The sequence below is a fragment of the Dasypus novemcinctus genome, chromosome 7, assembly GCF_030445035.2.
Source record: "Dasypus novemcinctus isolate mDasNov1 chromosome 7, mDasNov1.1.hap2, whole genome shotgun sequence".
NCBI classification, from domain to species: Eukaryota; Metazoa; Chordata; class Mammalia; order Cingulata; family Dasypodidae; genus Dasypus; species Dasypus novemcinctus.
The window spans coordinates 79498596-79526375 of NC_080679.1; the positions used below are offsets into that span (position 1 = coordinate 79498596).

At 38.9% G+C, this 27780-nt stretch overlaps 1 protein-coding gene across 2 annotated transcripts in view; it reads left to right on the forward strand.

Annotated features, from left to right (window-relative positions):
• The window catches only part of ABCB11 (ATP binding cassette subfamily B member 11), a 147347-nt gene that overhangs the window by 71638 nt on the left and 47929 nt on the right, over positions 1 to 27780 (forward strand). For both annotated transcript variants that reach the window (XM_058300685.2, XM_058300684.1), the window contains exon 18: positions 24132 to 24234. In XM_058300685.2, coding sequence (XP_058156668.1) covers positions 24132 to 24234 — 103 coding nt within the window. The remainder of the gene's footprint in view (positions 1 to 24131; positions 24235 to 27780) is intronic.

Genomic DNA, 27780 nt, shown 5'->3' on the forward strand with positions numbered 1-27780 from the left:
GTCAGCCAAAGGGGTGCTGATACAAAATACCAGAAATTGGTTGGTTTTTATAAAGGGTATTCATTTGGGGTAGGAGCTTACAGATACCATGCCATAAGCATAAGTTACTTCCCTCACCAAAGGCTATTTGGAGCAAGATGGCTGCCGAAGTCTGTGAGGGTTCAGGCTTCCTGGGTTCCTACATTCCTGGGGCTTGCTTTAATTTGGCTTCAAGTTTCCTTCATTTCTGGGGCTGGCTTCTCTTTCTTCTGCATGCTGACTTCCCAGGGCTCCAATTTAAGTCTTAAGCATCAAAACTCCAACATTAAAAGCCCCCAACTCTGTGTTCTTTGCCATGCCTTTTATCTGTGAGTCCCCATCCCTAATCATAACTCAATCATGCTCAGGTACAGATCAGATTACAAGCATAATCCAATATTTCTTTTTGGAATTCATCAATTGTATCAAACTGCTAACATCCATATCATCATTTTCTTAATTGTCCTGGGTAAGTCCGAAGAACTGGAGAGTGTTGGCCACAGCTCTGCTGAGATTCAGGGCCCAACCTGCCTATGAACAGACAAAAGATTTGAGTCTCTGGGACATTTATTTAATGTGTAGAGTGCTAATTATAAGTTCAAATAAAAGACATAGAGGGAAGCGGACTTGGCCCAGTGGTTAGGGCGTCTGTCTACCACATAGGAGGTGCGTGGTTCAAACCCCAGGCCTCCTTGACCCATGTGGAGCTGGCCCACGCACAGTGCTGATGCATGCAAGGAGTTCCGTGCCACACAGGGGTGTCTCCAGCGTAGGGAAGCCCCATGCGCAAGGAGTGCACCACATAAGGAGAGCCGCCCAGTGCGAAAGAAAGTGCAGCCTGCCCAGGAATAGTGCCGCACACATGGAGAGCTGACACAACAAGATGACGCAACAAAAAAAAAACACAGATTCCCATGCTGCTGACAACAACAGAAGCAGACAAAGAAGAACATGCAGCAAATAGACACAGAGAACAGACAACTGGGGTGGGGGTGGGGAGGAGAGAAATAAATAAATAAATAAAAGATTTAGAAGACTTATATGTAGGGAAATTATAAATGAGTCTGTTATATTGGGGATATAGGTTATATATTCTTAGGTAAGGCCCACTGGTACTAATTTCATGAGGTTGTCTGCCTTGCTTATAGTGTCTTATGTCTCTAGAGCCCTTGGGAGCACCCGTTCTGAGGTTTTGTTTACTGTGGCAGTTAGATCTGTCTGAGATGTACATAAACCTAACCTCTGGAATGACCTCCTGACTCACTTTGAAATCTTTTAGTCACAAAAACTTAATTTAATGTTTTCCCCTTTTGGTTAAAGTTTTTTTTCCCAAATGTATTGCTGCTTGGCATTTGGTATTAATCCCACCATGCCAGAGAGGCTCATCCCTGAGAGTCATGTTCCATACCAGGTGAAAGATAGTGAGTTTATTTACTGAGTTGTGCTTGAGTAACAAGATTTTCAGGAGATAACTCTTAGACAATAGTTCTTATTTGACTGGGTCAGGGTTCAATTTTACAAGAATAAGGTTGATAAGTGCAAGCATTAATATGGAAGTCTTGGTATATTGGCCTGTTTTCTTTTATGAGGCACTGCCTATGTGCTCTAGAAATTCTTGCCACACTACATGAGATGTAGCAGGACTCCCCAGGATGAAAGTTCAATAATTTTTTGGTCATTGTGTAGGTCTCTACCCATTGAGATAGCATCCTATGACAACATGAACATATTCTTATCCCATACAGGCATGGTCCAGATGCACCCTTCTCCACATATCCCCCCACACTGACACCCTGCACCAGTGACCCTTTGCTGTCATAGATGCCAAAAGAATACTCCCATGGACCGTATGATCCAGCAATCCCACTACTAGGAACATACCAATTAACTTCTTAACTACAGAGAATGACTAGGAATCTCTTTTCATCACTAGGTTAAAGGTTTAAAAGTAGAGGTATATCATGTTCAAGTCACCAAGAAAAGAAGTATTTTCTTAACTTTTCAGATGATCAAAAATATACTTGTTCTTAGTAGTTCACTTACAGTTTATTATTTGGACCAGATAAGCTTTTTAATATACATATTTCCTAATTGGCTATAATTTATTACAAATTCTACATTTTGGTGACTGGGATGAAAAAATCCAGAAATACAATGTATGCACAGAAAAGTAGCTATTAACCTCCAGCAGAGTAAGATTTATAAGTTTGAGTAAGAAAGTCTGTTAAAAAATATCTCATTGTGTATACTGACAGATTTTTGTGCAAAGAGATGACTAAATGAAATGTTAATTTATATCTTTTTTTTGACTTCAGTCTTTCTGATGGCTAAATCCCTCTTTAGTAATATATTTTCGGTTCAAAAACAATTGAACAACAACTAATTTCCTAAATAATAATGTTAAGATAAAGAATATTTAACCCCCAAGTTACCTCATTTAATTTGAAGTGAGAAGTGGTATGCAGTTTCTGAGAATGGAAGTAGGTGGATGTTGTACGCTTCTGAAATGGGGTGTGATAGAATTCTTAACTTGGTATTTATGGTAGACTAGATAGGGAACCAGCTGTCAGGTAGAGCATTTGCCTAGCATGCTTACTGCCCCTGCTCTCATTGTGATAGCTAATGCTAGATTTGTGGAATGATTTGAAGAATAGGGGGTAAGACTTAAGAAATATAAGATTAAAGTACTAGAAATTTGAGAGAAGGATATAGGTCTTTCCATGCTCAAAACCAGGAAGTAATATACCAAAGTTAGATATCCTCTCCTTCTGTACATACTCCTTCTTTGTCTTCCATTGTTCTGAGTTTGCTTTCTGGGCCCCTGATCTCTGACCTAAGTCTCACCCCTGTCTATATCCCTCTCTCCAAATGACCCATGACTATTCACAACCGGAGAAGACATTCCAACCTTAGTTACCTAATCCAAAGAAATGACTCTACTGTTGAAGAGGTCAGGCTGAATGGGAGGGAATTAGAATGTCTCCGAAGCTGGTTTGGTGGCAAGGAGTAGGAGTGAGGAGTGGTTCATGCCTGGTCATAATGAGAATTGGCAAGAATTTGAATGTGCAATAGCAAGAAGGAGGAAGGACTTGAGATAAATGCACAGTGTAGAACTAAGATGACTAAGAGGATGGTTGTGCCATTAACAGAACATGGGAACAAGAAATTACAGTGATTAAGTTTGATGTGTTATTATTTCTTAAGATGGTTAGATGAACATATAGTATGCAGGTGCCTTGTTGTTTTAGTCTAATTACACCTAGATACAAATAGTAGACAACTTCATTCATTTTCATGGCTGAATAATATTCCATTGTATGTATTAAATACATATGACATTTTGTTTATCCATTCATCTATTAATGGACAATTAGTTTACTTGCATCTTTTGGCAATTGTAAATAATGCCACTATGAGCAGCATTGTGCAAATTTCTTTTCGAGTCCCTGCTTTCATTTCTTTTGAGAATATATCTAGAAATGGATTTGTTGGGTCATATGATAAGTCTATACTTAATTTTTTGTGGAACTGCCAAACTGTCTTCCCACCAGCAGAGAATGAGTGTTCCTATTTCTCCACATCCTCCCCAACTCTTGTTGTTTTCTGCTTTTTATTTTTTTGATAGTGGCCAATCTAGTAGGTGTGAAAAGATACCTTATTGTAGTTTTGATTTGCATTTCCCTAATAACTTGTGATGTTGAGCATCTTTTCGTATGCTTTTTAGCCATTCACGTTTCCTCTGGAAAAGTGTCTGCTAAGTCTCTTGTGCATTTTTTATATGAGTTGTTTGTCTTCTTATTATTGAGTTGTAGGATTTCTTTATATATGCTGGGTATTAGATCTTTATCAGACATGTGGTTTCCAAATATTTTCTCCCATTGAGTAGGTTGCATCTATTACTTTCTTGACAAACTCCTGTGAAGCACAAATTATTTTAATTTTGAGGAAGTCCTACTTATTTTTTTCCTTTGTTGCTTGTGCTTTTGGTGTAAAGTTCATGAAACCACTGACACCTGAAGGTCACATAGATGCTTCCCTACATTATTATCTAGGAGCTTTATGGTCCTGGCTCTTATATTTAGGTCTTTGGTCCATTTTGAGTTAATTTTTGTATAGGGTATGAGATTGGGATCATCTTTTGTTCTTTTCTATACAGATATCCAGTTCTCCCAGGACCACTTGTTAAAGAGACTATTCTGTCCCAGTTCAGAAGACTTAGCTGTATCAGTTTGCTGTAGATGTACAGGTCCCATTGTCAATATATATATCCTTATGCCAATACCAGGCAGTTTTATCACTGCTTAATGATGTTTAGTCTTCCAATCCAGGAACATGGAATATTCTTCAATTTATCTAGGTCTCCTTTGATTTCTTTTAGCAATGTTGTGTAGTTTTGTGTGTACAGAATAAATTAAATTTATTCTTAGGTGTTTGATTCTTTTAGTTGCTGTTGTAAATGGAACTTTTTTCTTGATTTCTTCCTCAGATTGTTCATTATTAATGTAAAGAAACACTACTGATTTTTGTATGTTAATCTTATATTCTGCCACTTTACTGAACTCGCTTATCAGCTGTAGTAGCTTTGTTGTAGATTTTTTAGGACTTACTATATATAGGACCATGCCATCTACAAATAGTGAAAGTTTTACCTCTTCCTATCCAATTCAGATGACTTTTATTTCTTTTTCTTGTCTAAGTGCTCTAGCAAGGACTTCTAACACAATGTTGAATAAGTGTGTTGAAAGTAAGAAGATCACATACTTTTTTTCCATTAATCTATTAATGTGGTGTATTACAATAGTTGATTTTTCTTATGTTGAACCATCCTTGCATACCTGTGATAAAACCCTCTTGATTGTGGGGTATAATTCATTTGACGTGTTGTTGGATTTGCTTTGCATCTAAGTTCATTAGAGAGGTTGGTCTGTAATTTTCTTTCCTTTTTTTTTATTTTTAAAAGTTTATTTCAACGTTAACTATGCTTACAGAAACATACGCATTTTGGTTAATAGATGAAATTTAAAGTTTAACTTACGCTACACAATTTGAACCAAAACTTGGTACATGGTTTAAGATTTTAAAAAAAAAGAAAAAAAAAGAAAGAAAGGATTTGCAGCCAGGTTTATTTTTTATTTATTACAAATGTATAAAAGAGTCTCCCTCAAATGCTGCTATAGCAGACAGCAAGAACCATGAGAAATTTACCTTTGGTTTGCTTCAGAAAAATAACATGTATTGCATTGTAAAAGTTTTAAAAATTGTTGCAACAAAACATTGTTGTAATGTTTTAATGCCAGCTTACAAAATTCAAAAACTAATAGATGTGGTATGGGGAAAGGGGAGCAGGTAACCTATATACACATGGGAAAACGTAAAAGCTATCTTAATATTGCATGTAGATTGTAAATATACACAAGCCCAGACTCATGTAATTCCTTGAATCTGAATTAACACTATCAGCTCTGTTCACCTCCTGAGGTCAACAGGGAAACTTCACATACTGGCTGCAGGTCTTACTGATTTATACAAAAAAGAACAAAATTAAGTTTCACCCCCAGCTTTTCAGTCCAGAACTGAAACTATTCCTATAGGAAAGGTTATTCCTTCCAGAGTCAGCATTCATGGGGTGACATGCCATTGATCTACTTAAGTTTAAATTTGTATCAGCTTTCACACGCAAAACAGTCCCCAGAGTTCAAAGACCACGTAATATTTTAAGTGACTCCAAACAAAAAGGGCCTTTCTTGAAAGACTACAGCAGAATATCCACCCCATCATAAGAAGCCTTATCAAAAAAACAAAAAAACAAAAAAGCCGTATCAAAAACACCTAGCCCCTTGTGAATTTCACCTCTTTAAAAAAAAAAAAAGTAGCCCCAAAAAGAAGCAGCTCTGAAAAAGAGGAAAAAATATAACTTAAAATGTCTTAAAAATTATTGTGAATATATGCTCAAAAGTTGTCTAAAGGGGATACATTTTCATAAGACTACCTAGGATTAGGCTTATAATGTATTCTGGTATTTCAAATTCTCACTAATTACTAAACATCAGTTTACAAGTAGCATGTATTTTTTTTCTTTCTCCTTTATCAAATGGAATATTCTAACTTCAATTCTATGGGAGGGGTACTGAGAAAATTAAAACTCCCATAAAAATATCACATTTTTCAAATGGAAGAACTCCCAAATGGACCAAAAATTCATATTCCCAATACACTTTTCATTGATAAATTTTTCAGTAAGTACAAATACATGGCATTAAGATTCAGAACCTAATATGGGCCTAACAATTCTTATGTTCTGTAAGGCCTCAAGTTCTGCTCTATTTCCAATAATAGTGCTTTTACAGATCAATAATATGGGGTTCAATTTCCTGCATATTTTTGCATTTAACATTCTAGTCTAAAAACTGAATTAGAAATTTGTCAGAATTCTTGGTATTCCCCAGCAGCCAATTTTTAAAATTTTGCTGAAACAACCCACAATCCACAAAAACCTCTTCCCCAAACTGTGATTCCCAATCTCCAATTTATGCATAAAATCAATCTTATATCTATATTTTAGAAATAGTATTTGTGGTGAACAGTAACACTTTTATACATATATGCATATTTATTTTGGCCTCCTTGGAAGGATGCTTTTAGACTAATTTTCTCTTCTTGTAGTGACTTTATATGGCTTTGATATTAGGGTGGTTTTAGTTTGCCACAGGGTTGCCAAAGCAATATACCAGAAATGGGTAAAATAATGGGAATTTTATCAGGGTAAAAGCTTACTGTTCTGAAGCTTCAAAAATGTCCAAGTCAAGGCATCATCAGAGATGCTATCTCACCAAGGGTCAGCTGCTAAAGATTCTGGTGTCCTGTCACATGGCGAGGCAAGATGGCAGGTCTGCAGGTTTCTCTCTACTTTTCCCTTAAGCTCAGCAGTGGAAGATCAGGCATCTATCCTTGGGCTTCGTCTCTTCGGACCTCTTGGGGCTTCTCTGTCTTTCTTCAACTGTAGGCAAACCTGGAGTCCTCTATCTCACGTGGCAGATTAAAGATGGTGGTGGCTCTCTTTTTTCTGTGTGTTTCTGCTTTCAGTTCTCAGTTCATATAAGACCCCAGCAAGAGGGTGGAGATACAATCTGGATCATGCCTCAGTGACACAGTCCAATCAAAGGACACCACACCCTCAGGAATAAATTAGTTCAGGAACATAATCTTTTCTGGGATTCACAAAATTCATACTGTCACAGGTGATGTTAGCATCATAGAATGAATTAGGTAATGTTCTCCCCTCTTCAATTTTTTGGAAGACTTTGAGTAGGATTAGTATTAGTTCTTTTTGGAATGATTGGTAAAATACACCTGTAAAGCCATTTGATCCTCAGGTTTTCTTGGTTGAGCGTTTTTTGATGGCCTATTCAATCTCATTACTTATGATTGGTCTTTTGAGGCCTTCTATATCTTCTTTTGTCAATGTAGGTTACTCCAGTATTTTTAGAAATTTGTCCATTTTATCGAAGTTGTCTAACTTGTTGGCATACAGTTTTTCATAGTATCCTCTTACGATACTCTATATTTCTGTGAAGTTAGTGGTGATATCCTCTCCTAATTTCTGATTTTATTTATTTACATCTTCTCTCTTTTTTTCTGTGTTAGTCTAGCTAATGGTATGTCAATCTTATTAATCTTCTAAAAAAACAGCTTTTGTTTTTGTTAATTCCCTCTGTTTATTCTCAATTTCATTTAATTCTGCTCTGATCTTTGTTATTTCTTTCCTTTTGCTTGCATGCTTTTAGTTATTTTTCCTAGTTTCTCCAGATATGCAGTTAGCTCTGTGATTTTAGCCCTTTCTTCTTTTTTAATATAGGCACTTGGGGCTATAAATTTCCCTCTCAGCACTGCCTTTGCTGTATCCCATAAGTTTTGACACATTGTGGCCTCATTTTCATTCTCTTCAAGATTTTTACTGATTTCTCTTGCAGTTTCCTCCTTGACTCACTGATTGTTTGGGTGTATTGTGAATTCCGTATATTTGTGAATTTTCCAGTTCTCCAGCAATTATTGATTCCCAGCTTCATTCTGTTGTGGTCAGAGATGGTGCTTTTTATAACTTCAATCTTTCTAAATTTGTTAAGACTTGTTCTATGACCTAACAGGGTTTATTTGGAAAATAATCCATGAGTGCTTGAGAAGAATGTATATCTGCTGTTCTGGAGTACAATGTTCTATATATGTCCATGAGGCCTAATTCCTCTACATATTCTTCAAGATCTCTGTTTCTCTATTGATCCTCTGTCAAGATGCTCTATTGATGAGAGTGGTGTAGTTGTATTGAAGTCCCCCATTATGACGATGGAGATGTCTATATCTCCCCTTAGATTTGCTGGTGTGTCTCATGTATTTTAGTGTGCTCTGGTTAGGTGTGTAAATATTTATGATTGTTTTTTTCTTCTTGGTAAATTGCCCCTATTATTAATATATAGTGTCCTTCTTTGTCTTTTATAGCAGTTTTGCCTTTAAAGTCTATTTTGTCTGATATTAGTATAGTTTTACCCCAGCCCTTTATTGGTTACTGTTTGCATGGAAATTCATTTTCAAGCCTTTTACTTGCAATCTATTTCTGTCCTTGGGTCTAAGGTGAGTCTCTTGAAGACAGTGTATAGATCAGTCATATTTTTTTAATCCATTCTGCCAAAATGTGTCTCTCAATTGGGGAGTTTAATCCATTAGCATTCAATATTATTACTATAAAAGCAGTACTTAATCCATTTTTTCTTTAGGCTTATATATGTCATATTGTATTTTCATTTATCTTTTTACTCTTTTAGTTACCCTTACTAATAGTCTTCTTCTCTACACTGTCCTTCAACTCTCTCTCCTATCTTTTCCTTTTAATCTGCAGATCTCTCTTTAGTATTTCATGAAGGACAGGACTCTTGTTGACATATTCTCTCAATTTCTGTTTATCTGGTAGTATTGTTAACTTTCCCTCATTTCTGAAGGACAGTTTTGCTGGACATAGTATTCTTGACTGGCAGTTTTTTAATTCCTTTCTGTATCTTAACTACGTCAAACCACAGCCTTCTTGCCTCCATGGTTTCAGATAAGAAATCAGCACTTAATCTTATCATGTAACCCTTATATATGATGGATCTTTTTTCTCTTGCTTCTTTCAGGATTCTCTCTTATCTTTGGTGTTTGACAATCTAATTAGTATGCATCTCAGAGTAGGTCTGCTAGGGGTTGTTCTGTTTGGAGCATGCTCTCCTTCTTGGACATGTACATGCAGGTCCCACATAAGAGTTGGGACATTTTCAACCATTATCTTCTCAAACACTCCTTCTATCCCTTTCCCTTTCTCTTCTCCCTCTGGGACACACATAATGTATATGTTCATGTGTTTTGTGCTACCACTCCATTTCCTGAGACCCTGCTGAAATTTTTCCAATTTTTTTGTCTGTCTGTTTTACTATCTTTGTGACTTCGGATATCCTTTCTTTAATTTTACTATTTCATTCCCATGCTTGTTAAATCTGCTATTGTGTGATTCTAGTGTATTTTTAGTTTTTCCCATTGTGTTTCATTCCATAAAATCTGTTTTTTTAACGTATGCTTGCAATTTCTTCTGTATGTTCACCCAGTGTCGTCTTAATATCCTTTCTCTCTTCCCTCATCTCATTGAATTTGATTTAGGATATTTGTTTGGACATCACTGATTAGTTGTTCTACATTTTGGGTCTTCTCCTGCTTTTTAGTTTGCTCATTAGACTGGGCCATATCTTCCTGTTTCTTAGTATGGTTTGTAATTTTTTGCTGGTGCCTAGGCAACTGTTTATCTTGATGGGATTGTTCTGTTGGTCAATTTCTTTCTCTTGCCTAGGGTTTTATTTTTGTTTGGCTTTATGTTAAGGGTTTTCTTTGATACTTGATTCCTCTTACTCTAAATATTGAGAATTGCCCATGTTTAACTGCCTTCCTGCAGCTTCTTCAGGAGGAGTTGCAGCCTGCTGTTCTCTATTTTGCCATCTTGGGTTGCTATCTTTTTTACCTTTTTTGACCTTCAACTTCCACTAATACTGGCTTTCATATTTATTTGATATTTTGTACTTCACCATTTTGAGTCCCTTCTTATTTCTTTCTGTAAATATTTTTATTTTCTTTGCAGTTATCATGGAGCTAAAATTTAAATTTAATAGCCTAAATTTACAATATCACATTTTATTTGATACCAACTTAAATTCAATAGCATACACATCCACTGTTTCTGTACCCCTCTATCCCCCTACTTTTTGTTGTACTTGTTACAAATTATAGCTTTCTACATTGTATATCCAAAACCATAAATTTATCATTACTTTGTATGCATTTGTATTTTATTTTATTTTATTTTTAATTTTTTTATTTTTTATTGACTTTGTAATAATATTACATTAAAAATATATATGTGAGGTCCCATTCAACCCCACCCCCCCACCCCCCCTCTCCCCCCCCTCCCAACAACACTCGTTCCCATCATCATGACACATCCATTGGATTTGGTAAGTACATCTTTGGGCACCTCTGCACCTCATATACATTGGTTCACATCATGGCCCATACTCTCCTCTATTCCATCAAGTGGGCCCTGTGAGGATTTACAATGTCCGGTGATTACCTCTGAAGCACCATCCAGGGCAGCTCCATGTCCCGAAGACGCCTCCACCTCTCATCTCTTCCTGCCTTTCCCCATACCCTTTGTCCATTATGTCCACTTTTCCCAATCCAATGCCACCTCTTCCATGTGGACATTGGATTGGTTGTGTCCATTGCACCTCTATGTCAAGAGGAGGCTCAGATTCCACCTGGATGCTGGATGCAATCCTCCCATTTTCAGTTGTAATCACTCTAGGCTCCATGGTGTGGTGGTTGTCCTTCTTCAACTCCATCTTAGCTGAGTGTGGTAAGTCCAATAAATCAGATTGTAGGTGCTGGAGTCTGTTGAGGCTCAGGATCTGGCTATCACATTGTCAGTCCAGAGATTCAAATCCCCTAAATATATCTTAAACCCCAACATTAACTGCACCTCCAGCACATTAGCATGAAAGTCTTATGAAGGGAGATCCCATCTGAGTCCAGATTCATCACACATAAACACCATTTCCAAAGAGGGGCCATCTGCCCTGGTAGTTAACCCCATCGGCCACGACCATAACTCCCATGGGTCTCTTTAGCCCTCAAAGGAACCAATATCTGGGGGTTGTATCTGCTTTATCTGTCTCTCTGACTCTGCTCAGTTGTGCATGAGGGCAAACCTTCTGCCAGCCTCCAGACTCTTTTTTAGAAACTCGTAGCCATATAAACTCATTTCTCCTTTCCATTTCCCCCTTACTTTAGGTCAAACAGCATTTTAAAGTCATGGTATTTTATGTAGACATGGATATTCTGCTGATCCGCATTGAACCTTCCGTATAAGGTCATTTTCCAGTTGCATCATCAGTTGGTAGTTGATAGTGGTCCCTCGTTGCCAGGGAGGCTCATCCCCGGGTGTCATGTCCCGCGCTGGGGGGAAGGCATTGCATTTACATGCTGAGTTTGGCTTCGAGACTGGCCACATTTGAGTAACATGAAGGCTGACAGAAGGAAATTCCCAGGCACAAAGTTGCTCTAGGCCTTGTTCTTATTTTGGGTTTATCAGCTCACAAGCATAGTCATTATCATCTGGGGCTCACTGTTGAACCCTCACTCCCTCCCGGTCCCCACCACTGTACCTGGGAGACTGTCGCTGCTCCCCTAGGGACCACGACAGAGCACCACTGGCCAGGAACCCAGTACCCCCCCTACTGTGGTTTTTAATTGTTGCCACTATGAGTATATCCAAACATTACCATGCACCCTGGACATATGTTCTGTACAGCTCCCTGTCAGTCATATATCACCTGTCATTGGTATCCCATACCAGTATCCCTCCATTGCCATTGTTGAAACACTCTGTGATCCAGAACTCCCCGAAATTTGAAGCCCAATATAATGTCATGGTCCCTTACTAGGGAATGGCATATAGCGATGAGTTTAAAGGATAGATAAAGAACTTGGATAAAGTTAGATAAAGAACTTAGATAAAGAATGTTGACTTGAAAACATTCCACATCCTATTTTTTTCTTTCCCCCCCCCCCCCTAATTATTCAGCTTTTCTTCACAGGAGTCCTAGACCACAGCAATGTATATATATAATATACAGCACTCCCACACATCCACCAGAAAACCTTTTCCCTTCCACAGTGATACTCTTACGCCCTATTCATATCATATTTACTTAAAGTGATGTACAGAGTCTGAGACATTAGCTTTCTAACAAGGTGACATCTGTGCTTACATTATGGTGCATACTTTAGGATACACAGTTCTTTACATTTTTAGTTATCCTATGTTTTACATTATGGTTTACATTATCAGTCTGTCATCTCCTATATGTTATGGTGTAATATTACATGTTTTATATCCATCTTTGTGTACTCTCAAGAAACTCCTCTCTTACCCCCCATTTACTTTGGTTCCACACATTTAACGTCCATTTTCCCTTCCACCTTGGTGCCCTCAGTGATAGCCAACCTCCGTTTCCTGAGGAGCCACTTCCAGAGATAGATGGAATAGTGTTCAGGGCCTAACTTGCTCAACTGCCCCAATGCCCTGGGAGCCACCCTTTCTCTCGAGGGATACAGTTCCCTCTATTGGATGGCATTAGTCCTCCCCAGGATGTGGGTCCACCCCCACTCTCACTACTTGGGTTTCTACCCCATGGTGTCACCCACTCTGGCAGAATGAGCATTTAGACATTCCCCAGGAGCCCGTCCTGCATCAGACCCTCCCCTCCGAGCATTCTAAACAGGTAACCCTCTTTATTATATTTTGATATGATTTTCTCGGCATTTTACTCTCCACCAACACCTGACCCTCTCCTGGTTCGTATGCTACCCCTCCCTCCCCCCACTCTTGGGCAACGTTACCCATCCGTCCCTCCCCAGCCACCCTCAAACCCGCAAAGCCCCAAGCAAAGGCAACCCCTTGCCCCCCTTTTATCTCTTCTTTGTGTTCATACTTACCACCATCTCGTCTTAAATTCCACCCCTGCAGACATCGGCTCATATCCTTCCTCCACCCTCCGATTTCCTGCAAGCCTATCGTTCAGTCTCTTGCTATCTAGGGCAGCTTGTTTATTTCATATCATTGAGGTCATGTAGTATTTGTCCTTCAATGTCTGGGTTGCTTCACTCAACATAAGGTTCTCAAGATTCATCCATGTTATCACATGTGTTTGTAGTGTGTTTGTTCTTACAGCCGAGTAGTATTCCATTGTGTGTATATACCACATTTTATTGATCCACTCGTCTGTTGATGGGCATTTGGGTTGATTCCAACTTTTGGCAATAGTGAACAATGCTGCTATGAACATTGGTGTACATATATTGGTTTGTGTTCTTGTTTTCAGTTCTGCTGGGTATATTCCCAGCAGTGGTATTGCTGGGTCATATGGCAAATCTATGGCTAGTTTTTTGAGAAACCGCCATACTGTTCTCCAGAATGGTTGGATCCTTCTGCATTCCCACCAGCAGTGGATGAGTGTTCCCCTTCCTTCACATCCTCTCCAGCACTTGTATTCTTCTGTTTTTTTCATAGCTGCCAATCTTATGGGTGTAAGATGGTATCTCATTGTGGTTTTGATTTGCATTTCCCTGATAGCTAGAGATTTGGAACATTTTTTCATGTGCTTTCTTGCCATTTGTATTTCTTCTTCGGAGAAGTGTCTGTTTAAGTCTTTTTCCCATTTTTTAAATGGGTTGTTTATCTTTTTATTTTCAAGATATAGGAGTTCTTTATATATGCAAGTTATAAGTTTCTTATCAGTTATATGATTGCCAAATATTTTCTCCCACTGTGTGGGCTCCCTTTTTACTTTCTTGACAAACTCCTTTGAGGTGCAGAAGGCTTTAATTTTGAGGAAGTCCCATTTATCTATTAGTTCTTTTGCTGCTCGTGCTTTTGGTGAGATATTCATAAATCCATTACCTATTACAAGGTCCTGTAGATGTTTCCCTACACTGCTTTCTAAGGTTTTTATGGTCTTGGCTCTTATATTTAGGTCTTTGATCCATCTTGAGTTAATCTTTGTATAAGGTGTGAGATGGTAATCCTCTTTCATTCTTCTACATATGGCTATCCAGTTCTCCAGACACCATTTGTTGAATAGGCCACTCTCTCCCAGTTGAGAGGGTTTGGTGGCTTTATCGAATATTATGTGGTTGTATATGTGAGGTTCTATATCAGAGCTTTCAATTCGATTCCATTGGTCTATATGTCTCTCCTTATGCCAATACCATGCTGTTTTCACCACCATAGCTTTATAGTATGTTTTGAAGTCAGGTAGTGTGATTCCTCCAATTTCGTTTTTCTTTTTCAGTATGTCTTTGGCTATTCGGGGTCTCTTTCCTTTCCAAATAAATTTCATTGTTAGTTTTTCTAGTTCCTTAAAGAAGGCTGCATTGATTTTTATTGGGATTGCATTGAATGTGTAGATCAATTTTGGTAGGATAGACATCTTAATAATGTTCAGTCTTCCTATCCATGAACAAGGAATAGTCTTCCATTTATTTAGGTCTTCTTTGATTTCCTTGAACAATCTTGTATAGTTCTCAGTGTATAAGTTCTTTACCTCTTTAGTTAAATTTATTCCTAAGTATTTGATTTTTTTATTTACTATTGTGAATGGTATTTGTTTCTTGATTTCCTCCTGATCTTGCTCATTATTGGTGTACAGAAATGCTACTGATTTTTGCGCATTGATCTTATAACCTGCGACTTTACTAAACTCATTTATGAGTTCTAGAATCTTCGTTGTAGATCTCTCAGGGTTTTCTATGTATAGGATCATGTCATCTGCAAATAATGAAATTTTGACTTCTTCCTTTCCAATTTGAATGCCTTTTATTTCTGGTTCTTGCCTCAGTGCTCGAGCAAGTACTTCTAAGACAATGTTAAATAGGAGCGGCGACAGTGGGCATCCTTGTCTTGTTCCTGAGTTTAGAGGGAAGGAGTCTAGGATTTCTCCATTGTAAACAATATTGGCTTTAGGTTTTTCATATATACTCTTTATCATGTTCAAGAAATTTCCTTGTATTCCAATCATTTGGAGTGTTTTTATCAAGAAAGGGTGCTGTATTTTGTCAAATGCTTTTTCTGCATCAATAGATATAATCATGTGATTTTTTTCCTTCAATCTGTTTATATGGTGTATTACGTTGATTGATTTTCTTATGTTGAACCATCCTTGCATACCTGGGATGAATCCCACTTGGTCGTGGTGTATAATTCGTTTAATGTGTTGTTGAATACGATTAGCAAGTATTTTGTTAAGTATTTTTGCGTCTAGGTTCATTAGAGAAATTGGTCTGTAATTTTCCTTTCTTGTGATGTCTTTGTTTGGCTTTGGTACTAGGGTAATGTTGGCATCATAGAAGGAGTTGGGTAATGTTCTTTCTGTTTCGATGGTTTGGAATAGTTTCAGCAGGATTGGTGTCAGTTCTTTCCGGAATGTTTTGTAGAATTCACCTGTGAAGCCATCTGGCCCTGGGCTCTTCTTAGTTGGGAGATTTTTAATAATTGATTCTATCTCTCTGCTTGTGATTGGTTTGTTAAGATCATCAATTTCTTCTTTTGTCAATATGGGCTGTTTATGTGTTTCTAGGAATTTGTCCATTTCCTCTAGATTGTCATTTTTGTTGGAATATAGTTTTTCAAAATATCCTCTTATGATAGTCTTTATTTCTGTGGGGTCAGTGGTGATATCGCCTTTCTCATTTCTTATTTTGTGTATTTGCATCTTCTCTCTTTTTTTCTTTGTTAGTGTTGCTAAAGGTTTGTCAATTTTGTTAATCTTCTCAAAAAACCAGCTCTTGGTCTTGTTTATCTGTTCAAGTGCTTTCTTATTTTCTATTTCGTTTAGTTCTGCTCTTATCTTTGTTATTTCCTTCCTTCTTCTTCCTGTTGGGTTACTTTGTTGTTGTTTTTCTAATTCCTTCAAATGTGCAGTTAGTTCTTCAATTTTTGCTCTTTCTTCTTTTTTGATATATGAATTTATGGCTATAAACTTCCCTCTCAGTACTGCTTTTGCTGCATCCCATAAATTTTGGTATGTTGTGTTATCATTATCATTTGTTTCAAGGTAGTCATTGATTTCTTTTGAGATTTCCTCTTTGACCCACTGTTTTTCTAAGAGTGTGTTGTTTAATTTCCAAATCGTGGTGTGAAATCTGGGCTTCTTTCCCTTGCAAATCTCCAGCTTGACTCCACTGTGGTCAGAGATAATGTTTTGTATGATTTCAATCTTTCTGAATTCGTTCAGCCTTTCTTTGTGGCCTAGCATATGATCTATCTTGGAGAATAATCCATGTGCGCTTGAGAAAAATGTATATCCTGCTGTGTTTGGGTGTAGTGATCTATATATGTCTATTAGATCGAGCTCCTCTAATATACTATTCAGATGTTTTGTTTCTTTGGTGATTCTCTTTTGAGATGTTCTGTCCAGAGTTGATAGTGGTGTATTAAAATCCCCCACTATAATTGTAGATGTATCTATTCTTTCACTTAGTTTTTCCAGCGTTTGCCTGACGTATTTAGAGGCACCCTTGTTAGGGGCATAGATATTTATGATTGTTTGATCTTCTTGACAGATTTTCCCTTGGACTAAAATGTAGTATCCTTCTTTGTCTCTCACAATTGTTTCACATTTAAAGTCTATTTTGTCTGATATTAATATAGCTACTCCTGCCTTTTTTTGGTTATTGTTAGCTTGTATGATTGTTTTCCAGCCTTTCACTTTCAATCTCCATGCGTCTCTGGGTCTAAGATGTGTCTCTTGTAGACAGCATATGGATGGGTCATATTTCCTTATCCAATGTCCCAGTCTGAATCTTTTGATAGGTGAGTTTAATCCATTGACATTCAGTGTTATTACTATCAAGGAATTATTTGTGTTAGCCATACTTTGATTGGATTTGTGTTTGTCATATTTTGTTTGTATTTTTTTTTTGTCTTTTTTGTTGTTGTTGTTGGTCTTATACTCTCCTCCAACTTTGCCTTTCCTGTTTTTTCCTTTCTTCCTGCAGCACTCCCTTTAGAATTTCTTGAAGGGGAGGTTTCTTGTTGGTATACTCTTTCAGTTTCTGTTTGTCTGCAAATATTTTGAACTCTCCATCATATTTGAATGCTAGTTTAGCTGGATAAAGTATTCTTGGTTGGAAATTTCTTTCCCTTAGTACCTTGACTATATCATACCACTGTTTTCTTGCCTCCATGGTTTCAGAAGAGAAATCAGCACTTAATCTAATTGAGCTTCCCTTGTATGTGATGGTTTTCTTTTCTCTTGCTGCTTTTAGGATTTTCTCTTTGTCTTGAGCATTGGATAATTTGACAAGTATATGTCTTGGGGTGGGCCTGTTGGGGTTTATGACTTGTGGAGTGCGCTGTGCTTCTTGGATATGTACATCTGTCTCTTTCAGTAGATTTGGGAAGTTTTCAGCCATTATTTCCTGCAACACTCTTTCTGACCCCTTTCCCTTCTCTTCACCTTCTGGAATGCCTATAATACGTATGTTTGAGCGTTTTGCATTGTCATTCAGGTCCCTAAATCCTAATTGGATTTTTTCTATCTTCTTATTGACCCCTTCTACTATCTGTTTGATTTCTGATGTACTGTCTTCCACATCACTAATTCTCTGCTCTGTCTCTTCTAGTCTGCTGATATTTGCTGCAAGTGTATTTTTGATTTCTTGAACTGTGGTGTTCATTCCCATCATATCTGTTATGTTTTTGTGTATGTCTGCAATTTCCCCTCCAAGTGATGTCTTCATGTTGTTAACCTCTTTCATTACTGCATCAAATTTGTCGGTGATAAATGTTCTGAGATCTTTCATTGCTTGTGCCAAGTTTTGCTCCCCTTCGTGATTATTGGTTTGTTGATTGGATTCAGCCATGTTTTCCTGATTATTGGTTTGGTTTGTAGATTTTTGTTGCTTTCTGGTCATCTCTTTATTTTGACGAATTTAATCAGTTCCTTAGCTTCTTTGTCTGCTCTTGGAGGTTGATTAGTTGTTATTTTTGCACAGGTGTTATATCTTCTCTTTGTCACTTTTTTCTTCTTATTCTAGTTACTTGTTGTTGGTTAAGTTCACTTTAGAGGAAAGTATTAGTGTTGGGGAAAGGCAATTGTGTAAGCAAGGGAAAAGTGTAAAGTTGTATTGGTGATGTATGTTAATAAAGCAAGAATATGAGATCTGGAAGGATGGAGGTTAGATTCATGTAGATTGTATAGAGTTATAGCTGTAGGTAGAGTACCTTTTATGAAGTAGATGACTGAATTTGGGAGGAATATGGTATGAACTACACAGCTATTGTTTTCATGAGAGAGGGAAAAAGAAAAGAAAGGTAATAGTTTCAAGAGTGGATAATAGACAGAAAACAGAACAAAGGTATTAGAAATTAAGAGTTAGACACTTTGTGGATCAAAGAACGGGAGGTGGGGGGTGGAATATAGGAGAGACAGTAGATGATAGTGGATATCAAGATGCAGAGGAAGGGGGATAGTGTAGGTAGCCTAAATCAGTTCACACAGAAATGAGGCAGTGGAGGATGGGAAAACCCAGCAAATGTGAGGTGTTCCCTGTAGCACCTATTGTATACTTGAATTAAAGTAAAAATAAGTGGAAGATGAGGGACAAGAGGGAAAGAGAAAACCGAAAAAGAAAAAAAAAACTAATTATAATAAAGAAAAAAGAAAGGCAAGAAGAAAGGAAGAAAGAAAAAGAAGATGGGCAAACGGTGGGGAACGGATAGGGAGAAGAGAGATACAGGTACACACGTGTCACAATTGCAACACTATCTAAAACAACAACTTCCCCCCGCTTTGCCCTAAAAACCCCGTCTGTCTGCCCAAATGGGTCTGCAAGCACCTCCCTTCCCACAAACCCCCAATAGGCCGCCCAGGGCCCACGAACTCCCCAGTACTGCAGATGCTCAAAAAAAAAAAAAAAAAATTAAGTAAAATAAATTAAAAAAACAAAAAACAAAAAACAAAAACAAAAACAAAAAAAAAAAAAACAGAAACCCCTCCGCAGGCCCGGCTCCACCCGCCGCGGAGGCTTGGACCGGCTCTGCCCGGCTCCTCACGCCGCCTTGGCCTGGCCTGGCTCCGCCCAGCTCCGCTCGCTACAGCGGCCCAGCCGGCTCCGGCGTCCACCTCCCGCCACCGCGGCCTGGACCGGCCCTGCCCGGCTCCGTACCCGCCGCGGCCTGACCCGGCCCCGCCCGGCTCCAAACGCTACCGCGGCCCGCAGCCGGGGCCTGAACCGGCCCCGCCCGGCTCCAAACGCTACCGCGGCCCGCAGCCGGGGCCTGACCCGGCCCCGCCCGGCTCCAAACGCTACCGCGGCCCGCAGCCGGGGCCTGAACCGGCCCCGCCCGGCTCCAAACGCTACCGCGGCCCGCAGCCGGGGCCTGAACCGGCCCCGCCCGGCTCCAAACGCTACCGCGGCCCGCAGCCGGGGCCTGAACCGGCCCCGCCCGGCTCCAAACGCTACCGCGGCCCGCAGCCGCGGCCTGAACCGGCCCCGCCCGGCTCCAAACGCTACCGCGGCCCGCAGCCGCGGCCTGAACCGGCCCCGCCCGGCTCCAAACGCTACCGCGGCCCGGCTCGGCCTGGCTCGGCCCCGCCCGGCCCCGCTCGCCGCCGGCGCAGCCCGGCCCGGCTCCGGCGTCCGCCGCTGCGGCCCGGCCTGGCTCAGCCCCACCTAGCGGGGCTAGATGCCTCGTCTCCGCCTACCCAAGGAGGGAATCCTCTACAGGTAGCTGGGATCTCCGTGTATATTTCACAGACGAATCCTCTCTGTTACCTTCCCTCCAAATCGATGTCCAGACACCTCCGGACCAGCAAAAATCCTGAAACAATCCGGTCCCAAAGAGTCTCCAACGCCGCCCAGCCGATTCCCTGCAGAAGACCCTAACAGGGATGTTCACTCAGCCGCCATCTTGCCCCCTCTCCTCTGCATTTGTATTTTAGAATCTGTAAAAAGTAAAACTGAAGTTATATATTAAAAAATATAGTAGTGCTGACATTTATAATTACTCATATGGTTACATTTATTCTTTATTTCTTTCTGCCATTTTGATTCACTGTTTACTGTACTTTCCTTTCAGTCTGAGGAACTCCCTGTAGCATTGCTGCAGTGTAGGTCTAGAAACTACCACTGCTTTTGTTTATCTGGGAATGGCTTACTCTCTCATTCTAAAAAGACAGTTTTGCTAGATATATAATTCTTGGTTGGCAATTGTTTCCTTTCAACAATTTAAATATTGCCTTCTGCCTACATGGTTTCTGATAAGAATTTGACATTTAATCCTTTTGAGACTCCCTTGAATATGCTTTTCTCTTGCAGTACTTACAACTCTCCTTGAGCTTGGCAATGACAGTTTGACTACTGTGTGTCTGGGCTTGGTTCTTTTTTACTTTATCCTGTTTGGGTTTTATTTCTCTTCTTGAATGTGCATATTCATGTCTTTTCTTAAATTTGGGAAGTGTTCTGCCATTATTTCTTTAACTATTTTCTATACTTCTTTCTTTCTTTCTTCTCCTTCTTGGACTCCCATAATGTGTATATTGGTATGTTTGATGGTATCCCACAGGTCTCTTAGGCTCTGTTCACTTTTTAAATTCTTTTTCCTTTTGGTTACTCAGCCTGAATCATTTCAGTTGTCTTGCCTTTGATTCCACTAATTCTGTTAGCTCCAATCTGCTGTTGAAACTCTCTTGGAAAATTTTCGTTTCAGTGTTTGTGCTCTTCAACTCAGTATTTCTATTTGGCTCCTTTAAAAAATTTCTACCTCTTTATTTAGATTGTTCATTCATTGTTTTCTTGATATTTTAGTTCTTTCTCTGTGTTTTGCTTTATCTCCTTGAGCATATTAAGGATCACTTTTTAAAAGTCCGTGTCCAATATGTCCAAAATCTGGTCTCCTTTGTTGATGATTTATAAATTTGAATCTTGTTCCTTTGGATGGGCTATCATTTACTCTTTCTTTGTTTTGTGATCTTTTATTGCACACTGTACATTTTTAATATTTTAGTGTTAATTCTGGAATTTAGTCCCTGAGCTATATGTTCCCTAATTTTTTTTTAAATTTTTAAATTTTATTGATTTTGTAATAATATTACATTAAAAATATATATGTGAGGTCCCATTCAACCCCACCACCCCACCCCACCTCTCCCCCCCCCCCCCAGCAACACTCCCTCACATCATCATGACACATCCATTGGATTTGGTAAGTACATCTTTGGGCACCTCTGCACCTCATAGTCAATGGTCGGACACATCATGGCCCATACTCTCCCCCATTCCATCCAGTGGGCTCTGTGAGGATATACAATGTCCAGTGATTACCTCTGAAGCACCATCCAGGGCAGCTCCATGTCCCAAAGACGCCTCCACCTCTCATCTCTTCCTGCCTTTCCCCATACCCATCAGCCACCATGTCCACTTTTCCCAATCCAATGCCACCTCTTCTATGTGGACATTGGATTGGTTGTGTCCATTGCACCTCTATGTCAAGAGGAGGCTCAGATTACACATGGATGCTGGATGCAATCCTCCCACTTTCAGTTGTAATCACTCTAGGCTCCATGGTGTGGTGGTTGTCCTTCTTCAACGCCATCTTAGCTGAGTGTGGTAAGTCCAATAAAACAGATTGTAGGTGCTGGAGTCTGTTGAGGCTCAGGACCTGGCTATCACATTGTCAGTCCAGAGATTCAAATCCCCTAAATATATCTTAAACCCCAACATTAACTGCACCTCCAGCACATTAGCATGAAAGTCTTATGAAGGGAGATCCCATCTGAGTCCAGATTCATCACACATAAACACCATTTCCAAAAAGGGGCCATCTGACCTGGTAGTTAACCCCATCGGCCATGACCCTAACTCCCATGGGTCTCTTTAGCCCTCAAAGGAACCAATATCTGGGGGTTGTATCTGCTTTATCTGTCTCTCTGACTCTGCTCAGTTGTGCATAAGGGCAATCCTTCTGCCAGCCTCCAGACTCTTTTTTAGAAACTCGTAGCCATATAAACTCATTTCTTCTTTCCATTTCCCCCTTACTTTAGGTCAAACAGCATTTTAAAGTCATGTTATTTTATGTAGACAGGGATATTCTGCTGATCCGCATTGAACCTTCTGTATAAGGTCATTTTCCAGTTGCATCATCAGTTGGTAGTTGATAGTGGTCCCTCGGTGCCAGGGAGGCTCATCCCCGGGTGTCATGTCTCATGCTGGGGGGAAGGCATTGCATTTACATGCTGAGTTTGGCTTCGAGACTGGCCACATTTGAGTAACATGAAGGCTGACAGGAGGAAATTCCCAGGCACAATGTTGCTCTAGGCCTTGTTCTTATTTTAGGCTTATCAGCTCACAAGCATAGTCATTAGCATCAGGGGCTCACTGTTGAACCCTCACTCCCTCCCGGTCCCCGCCGCTGCACCTGGGAGACTGTCGCTGCTCCCCTATGTTCCCTAATTTTTTATACAGCTAAGAATATGACAGATTTCCTATAGAGCCAGAAACTAACTAACAGAAACAAACGAAGGCAAAAATACCATTCACAGTCTTAACAAACTGGCTTTGCATTGGCTGGAGTTTTATTTACTGTTTAGCTCTCCTATTAAAAAGACCATCTGAAAGCAAATATGAGGTGCAGGGTCCCCTCTGTCTTTTCTAAGTCTGAGTTTTGTCCTGGGCTTGTACTAGCTTGTGGTCTTAGTAATTTTAATTCCCCCTCTACATTCTATTTAATAGACTTTCTCCATCTCCTGCGTGCTCTAATGTATGACTCAGGGTGATAATCCTTTACCTCAGGCCACTTTGACTTAATTATTTTTTACACTGTTTTCGTGGTTTTCAAACTGAGTCTACCTGCAGGGCAAATTATGGGAGGGCGAGCCCAAGACAAGTTCCCTGGTTCAATCTTTCAGGCTGCCACCAGCTATACTGCAATGGATGTACAGGCACCCTGTAATGCACATAGTGCTTACTCTGCTCCCTCTGGAACAGGGCCAGGGATCAACAATGGGAGTGCAAGCTGGGTCTACACTGTTTTGGAGAGGGGCTATCATGAGCACCAGGAGATTCTCCTTCCATTTATATATTTGATTCTGTTGATTTGCCCTTGTTCAGTTACTGTAATCCTTTAACTGTTTTCTGGAGTTTTGAGGAAGATGGCTCAGGCAGTTTTTGCTAATTGTTCATAGATTCTGTGGGGGAAACAGCACCCTGGAATATCTTACACTGCCATCTTGGTCAACCAACTTCCCATGTTTTCTTACATTAGAGTTAGGTACATGCTTTACTTGCCTATGAGATTTTAAGTTCTTGAAGGGAAAAGTCTGTAATTGACCAGTTTTTGTATCCTCCATAGCACCTGGCATTGGTTTGCATGTTGTAGGTACCAAACAAGGCACTGTGGAATGAATAAATGAGCATATCAAGCTATATTATATTTCAATAAGATGCATCCCTAGGGGTTAATGCATAGCCTATAGAAAATCTCACTATGGCCCCCATTTCCTCCTATGAGCACATGCATTTATATTCAGGTAGCTTTATGCTGAAGTGAACATTTAACATACATTTGAAAGAGAGAGGCATATCACAACCATAACCTGCAACTAGAAAGGAGGCGTATCTTAAAGACAATGGACCTTTGCCATGGTTGTATTTAGCAGAACCATGTTAGTTTGGAATGTGTTTGAGTCTTGGTCTTTTATTGGTAGAACAACATTCCTTCCTTCACTTTCTCTCTCCCTTGCTGTACTCTAAATCAGGGACCAGGAATTAAAAGAGCTAGGAACCCAGAGCAATTAAATGATGAACTGGGCCCTATGGATATCTCTGTTAAGCCTCACCTGGAAGCTCCTTTATCCAGTGCTATGTGACCTACCAAACATTCCTGTTTTTTTTGTCATGAGATATAAATGTGGATATCAGTTGAGTCCTGTTCCAACCTGCCCACAATCTACAGACACTTTCATCTTTCTGTTTATTTACAGAGCTTCAATCCGGCAACGCTCCAGGTCTCAGCTTTCTTACCTGGTACATGAATCTCCATTAGCTGTGGTAGATCATAAGTCTACTTATGAAGAAGACAGAAAGGTCAGGCACTGATCGCTTATTGGAGGGGGGGGAGGGAGAATGGAAGAAGTTTCTCATGGGGACTTTTGTACACACTTTAAACACGAGTATATGAGTTTTCTAGGCATGTATCTAGTAATATTTCACCAATTAAGACATAATGGAGGAATCTATTAGGACCTGATGAAACCTTAAATTTTACAAAATATTTTAAAAAGTAATTCAGCCTAATTAGTTACTCATAAGAATACGTGGTACTGAAACAGGACTATTAAGGCCTAATTAATAGTTCTTAGAACAACCATTCTAATAAACACAGTGAAATTATTTGTACTTCACAGATTATTTGCTTACCTGTAGTTGTACTTTATAAAGTTTTTAGAGAATACCTGAAAACAATATCTTCTCAAGTTTTTAAGCCTCCTTAAGTTTTAATAACCTTGGCAAAAGTGTTTAACAAAGGTACTTTGATAAGGTTAATCCTAATGCACATTATCAAATTTTTTGTATTATGGGAGCTAAATGGTTTAATGGACATTTGTTTAACTTGCACAATTTAAAAATAATTATTTTAGGATGCATTTAACACTTTATTTTAGCATTGTTCAAAGTAAAGAGATAGGGGAGGAATCAATATATAGATCAATATAAACTTCTTCATAAGGATGCAGGTGTCCAAATCTGTTGTGGTCACCATCCAACTCTCACAGAAGGTGACTTCCCTCCTCCTTGAAGCCTTCCCTGATCACTGTATCTCAGTCATCAGCCCTGGTACTCTTAATTTCTATTCCCCATCATAACCCTTCATTTAAACCTTTCTGTGGCAACTTTTAAAAAGCCTTATTTGACATTAAATGATATTTGTCTCATCCCCTGACTAAATTATAAGCTTCTTAAAGTTTGTGGCTATATCTTATTTGTGTTTGTATCAACTGGAGCTCCTAGCTCATTGTCTTGCACCTTATAGTACATAAAGAAATTTTAAAACTAGAATCAAAATTTTAATTTCTACCAAAAAAGAAAGAAATAAAGCCCAAACCACAAAGTTTATCAAAGCAATAAATCAGAGTATATTTTAATTACAGACACATCCATTATTCATGAAGTAATTTCAAATTGTCTTCAATAAAATCCCAAAATGACAGTCCATTTAGGAAGTCAACATTGGCTCAGAAAGAACAAATTTAGAATGACAATGTGTATGAACTTATGACTATGTCAGAAGGATTATGAAGGCTCTCTTTGTGTTTTAATGTACTACTATTGAATAAATACAGGTCTCACTATGTTATAGAGCTGGTTTAAGTAAATTTCCTAAAACACTTTTTCTCAGGAAAAGCAGGATGAATCACAGCGAAGAAAACACTTAGCTAGCATAGTTTGTTACTGCATCTTGCCATTAAAGACTAACTTTTTCTTCTAGTTCCAAAAATAAGTATTTCATTCATGTCCATGGTGCTGCCACTAATAACTACAAGATGCGTTTTATAAAACTTGGACTTCAACAGACCTTAAGGGGAGAAAGAACCAAATACTACATTGAAATTTCAAACACAAGAGAACCAGTCATGTTCAATTTTTGCATTTTTATGTGTTTTTTTCCCCCAATTTCTGGGTAAACACTTAAAAAGTAGGAAAGAAAGAAGGAAGGGAGGAAGGGAGGAAGGGAAAAAGGAAGGAAGGTGGACCTGACTTTGTTGTTATTTAAACTGGAAGATGGATTGGCACAGTCCAGAAAGCAGATTCCTTGAAGGTGTAGTGCGGAGATGGTGTTCTCAGGATGAAGGAAAAGCTCAGAAGCAACCATTTAAATAAAATGAACTCTAAATCAAATATAGGGATTAGTTTTAAAGAGATAGAGGTGTCTTCCATATAATATTCTGTTTACTATTATGAAATGACACGGAGCCATTGTGATCTTGCTAAAGCCCCAAGAGGAAAATATCCTATGTTTGTATTAATATTGTTCATGTGTACAATAATTATAGTTCTTCAGATTTAAAGAATTATTTTTTTAAAAAAAGAATTAGGGTTAATAAAATTTGACTTATGGAATTTCTAATCCCAAGTAACATTGTATGAATAAATGCTACTGTTTTAAAGTATTTTAATGCTTACCTAAATTCTTCAAGCCCAAGCATTGGCGAAACCCTTTGTCTCATTTTAATGGAGAAGCCCTAACCTTACTTTTGCAAGTTGGTACAAGTCCTATCTAATGCTGCTTTACAAAAGGTCTACTTACGAAAAGGAGTTGTCGCCACCTTGTGCTTTTTTAGCTTACTGACTCTGAAAACACATGAAATGATTTCTTAAGAAATCTGAACTTCCAAAGTTGGGTGATTTATCCATTGAAGGTCTCAGCTGGTGACAGAGCTAGAACTATCGCCCATTCTCTTTGCTCTTCAGGATGTCTCTTGGATCCATTAATGAGGTGAGGCTTTGGCTATAATGCTCATGAATGAAGTTTAGGATTAGAGGAAGCCTCTATGCTAGAGGTTTTCCCACTCTGTGATCTCTAAACATCTCTTTCAGTGAAATTAGAAAACTAGCAGAATACATATGGGATCAAGTCAGGATCAAATATTAGAAATCCCTAATTTCATCACAGCTAACTTATAATGTAGGGTTAAGACATTGGTTAAGAGACAAGACACAGGCAAGACCCAGAAAAAAATGACTATCAGTTCATTTGGAGAATCTCTGTTCCACTTTCATAGTTACCATTTCTTATCATGAAATCTTAGAGTTATTATCAAGGCAGGAGATCCCTATGAGCAGAGTGTAAGAACCAGTGTAACAAAGTATAGAAATCAGGACAGAAGATTTAAGAAGCAGTTGTATTTCCACCTGGCCTTCCCAAAGAGATAGAGGGAAGGAAATGGGGGAAAGTCCAGTGCCTATCAAAGAGCCATCCACATAGTAGGTGATCAATCAGTATTTTTAAAATAAATGTTTTGTTGCATGTATTAGCATGGGCATAAATGCTTCATTCATTCCTTCATCCTGTAAACATTGAGGGCACACCTGTTATGTGTCAGGTCTTGTGTTGGGGATAAAAAAGATGAGTGAGAGCTACTGTATCCTGCCCTGCCCTGGAGTATACTTTTTTTACATATGATAATCAAATAAGCACTGTGCCACTTGACAGTGATATTATAGAGATATGCCATCTGCGGTGAGGAAACACATAGAAACTTTATTAATTTGACCTCTCTCTGTGATCTGTGATTTCTTCCCTTTATATTTAGTTTTGCAAAATTAGAGAAGAAAATAAACTTTGTTTAGGGACTGACTTTAATTGTATTTCATATAGTGCTATTTTAGCCCTCTACCATTCCTCTACCTATTTCAAATAAAATTCAATCAAATTTCAATTATTTATGGACAGATTTTCTTATTTTTGTATCATTCAGGCTTGTCTACTGCACCTTTTTTGGGGTGCACGGGACAGTTTCCTTGAGTCCAAATATTAATATAGGGAAACCAAGGAAACTATTTAAATCAATTAGTTTTGCTTCCGGTTAGTTTTTCTTGGAATGAGAACTATTGGACAAAAATTACATCATA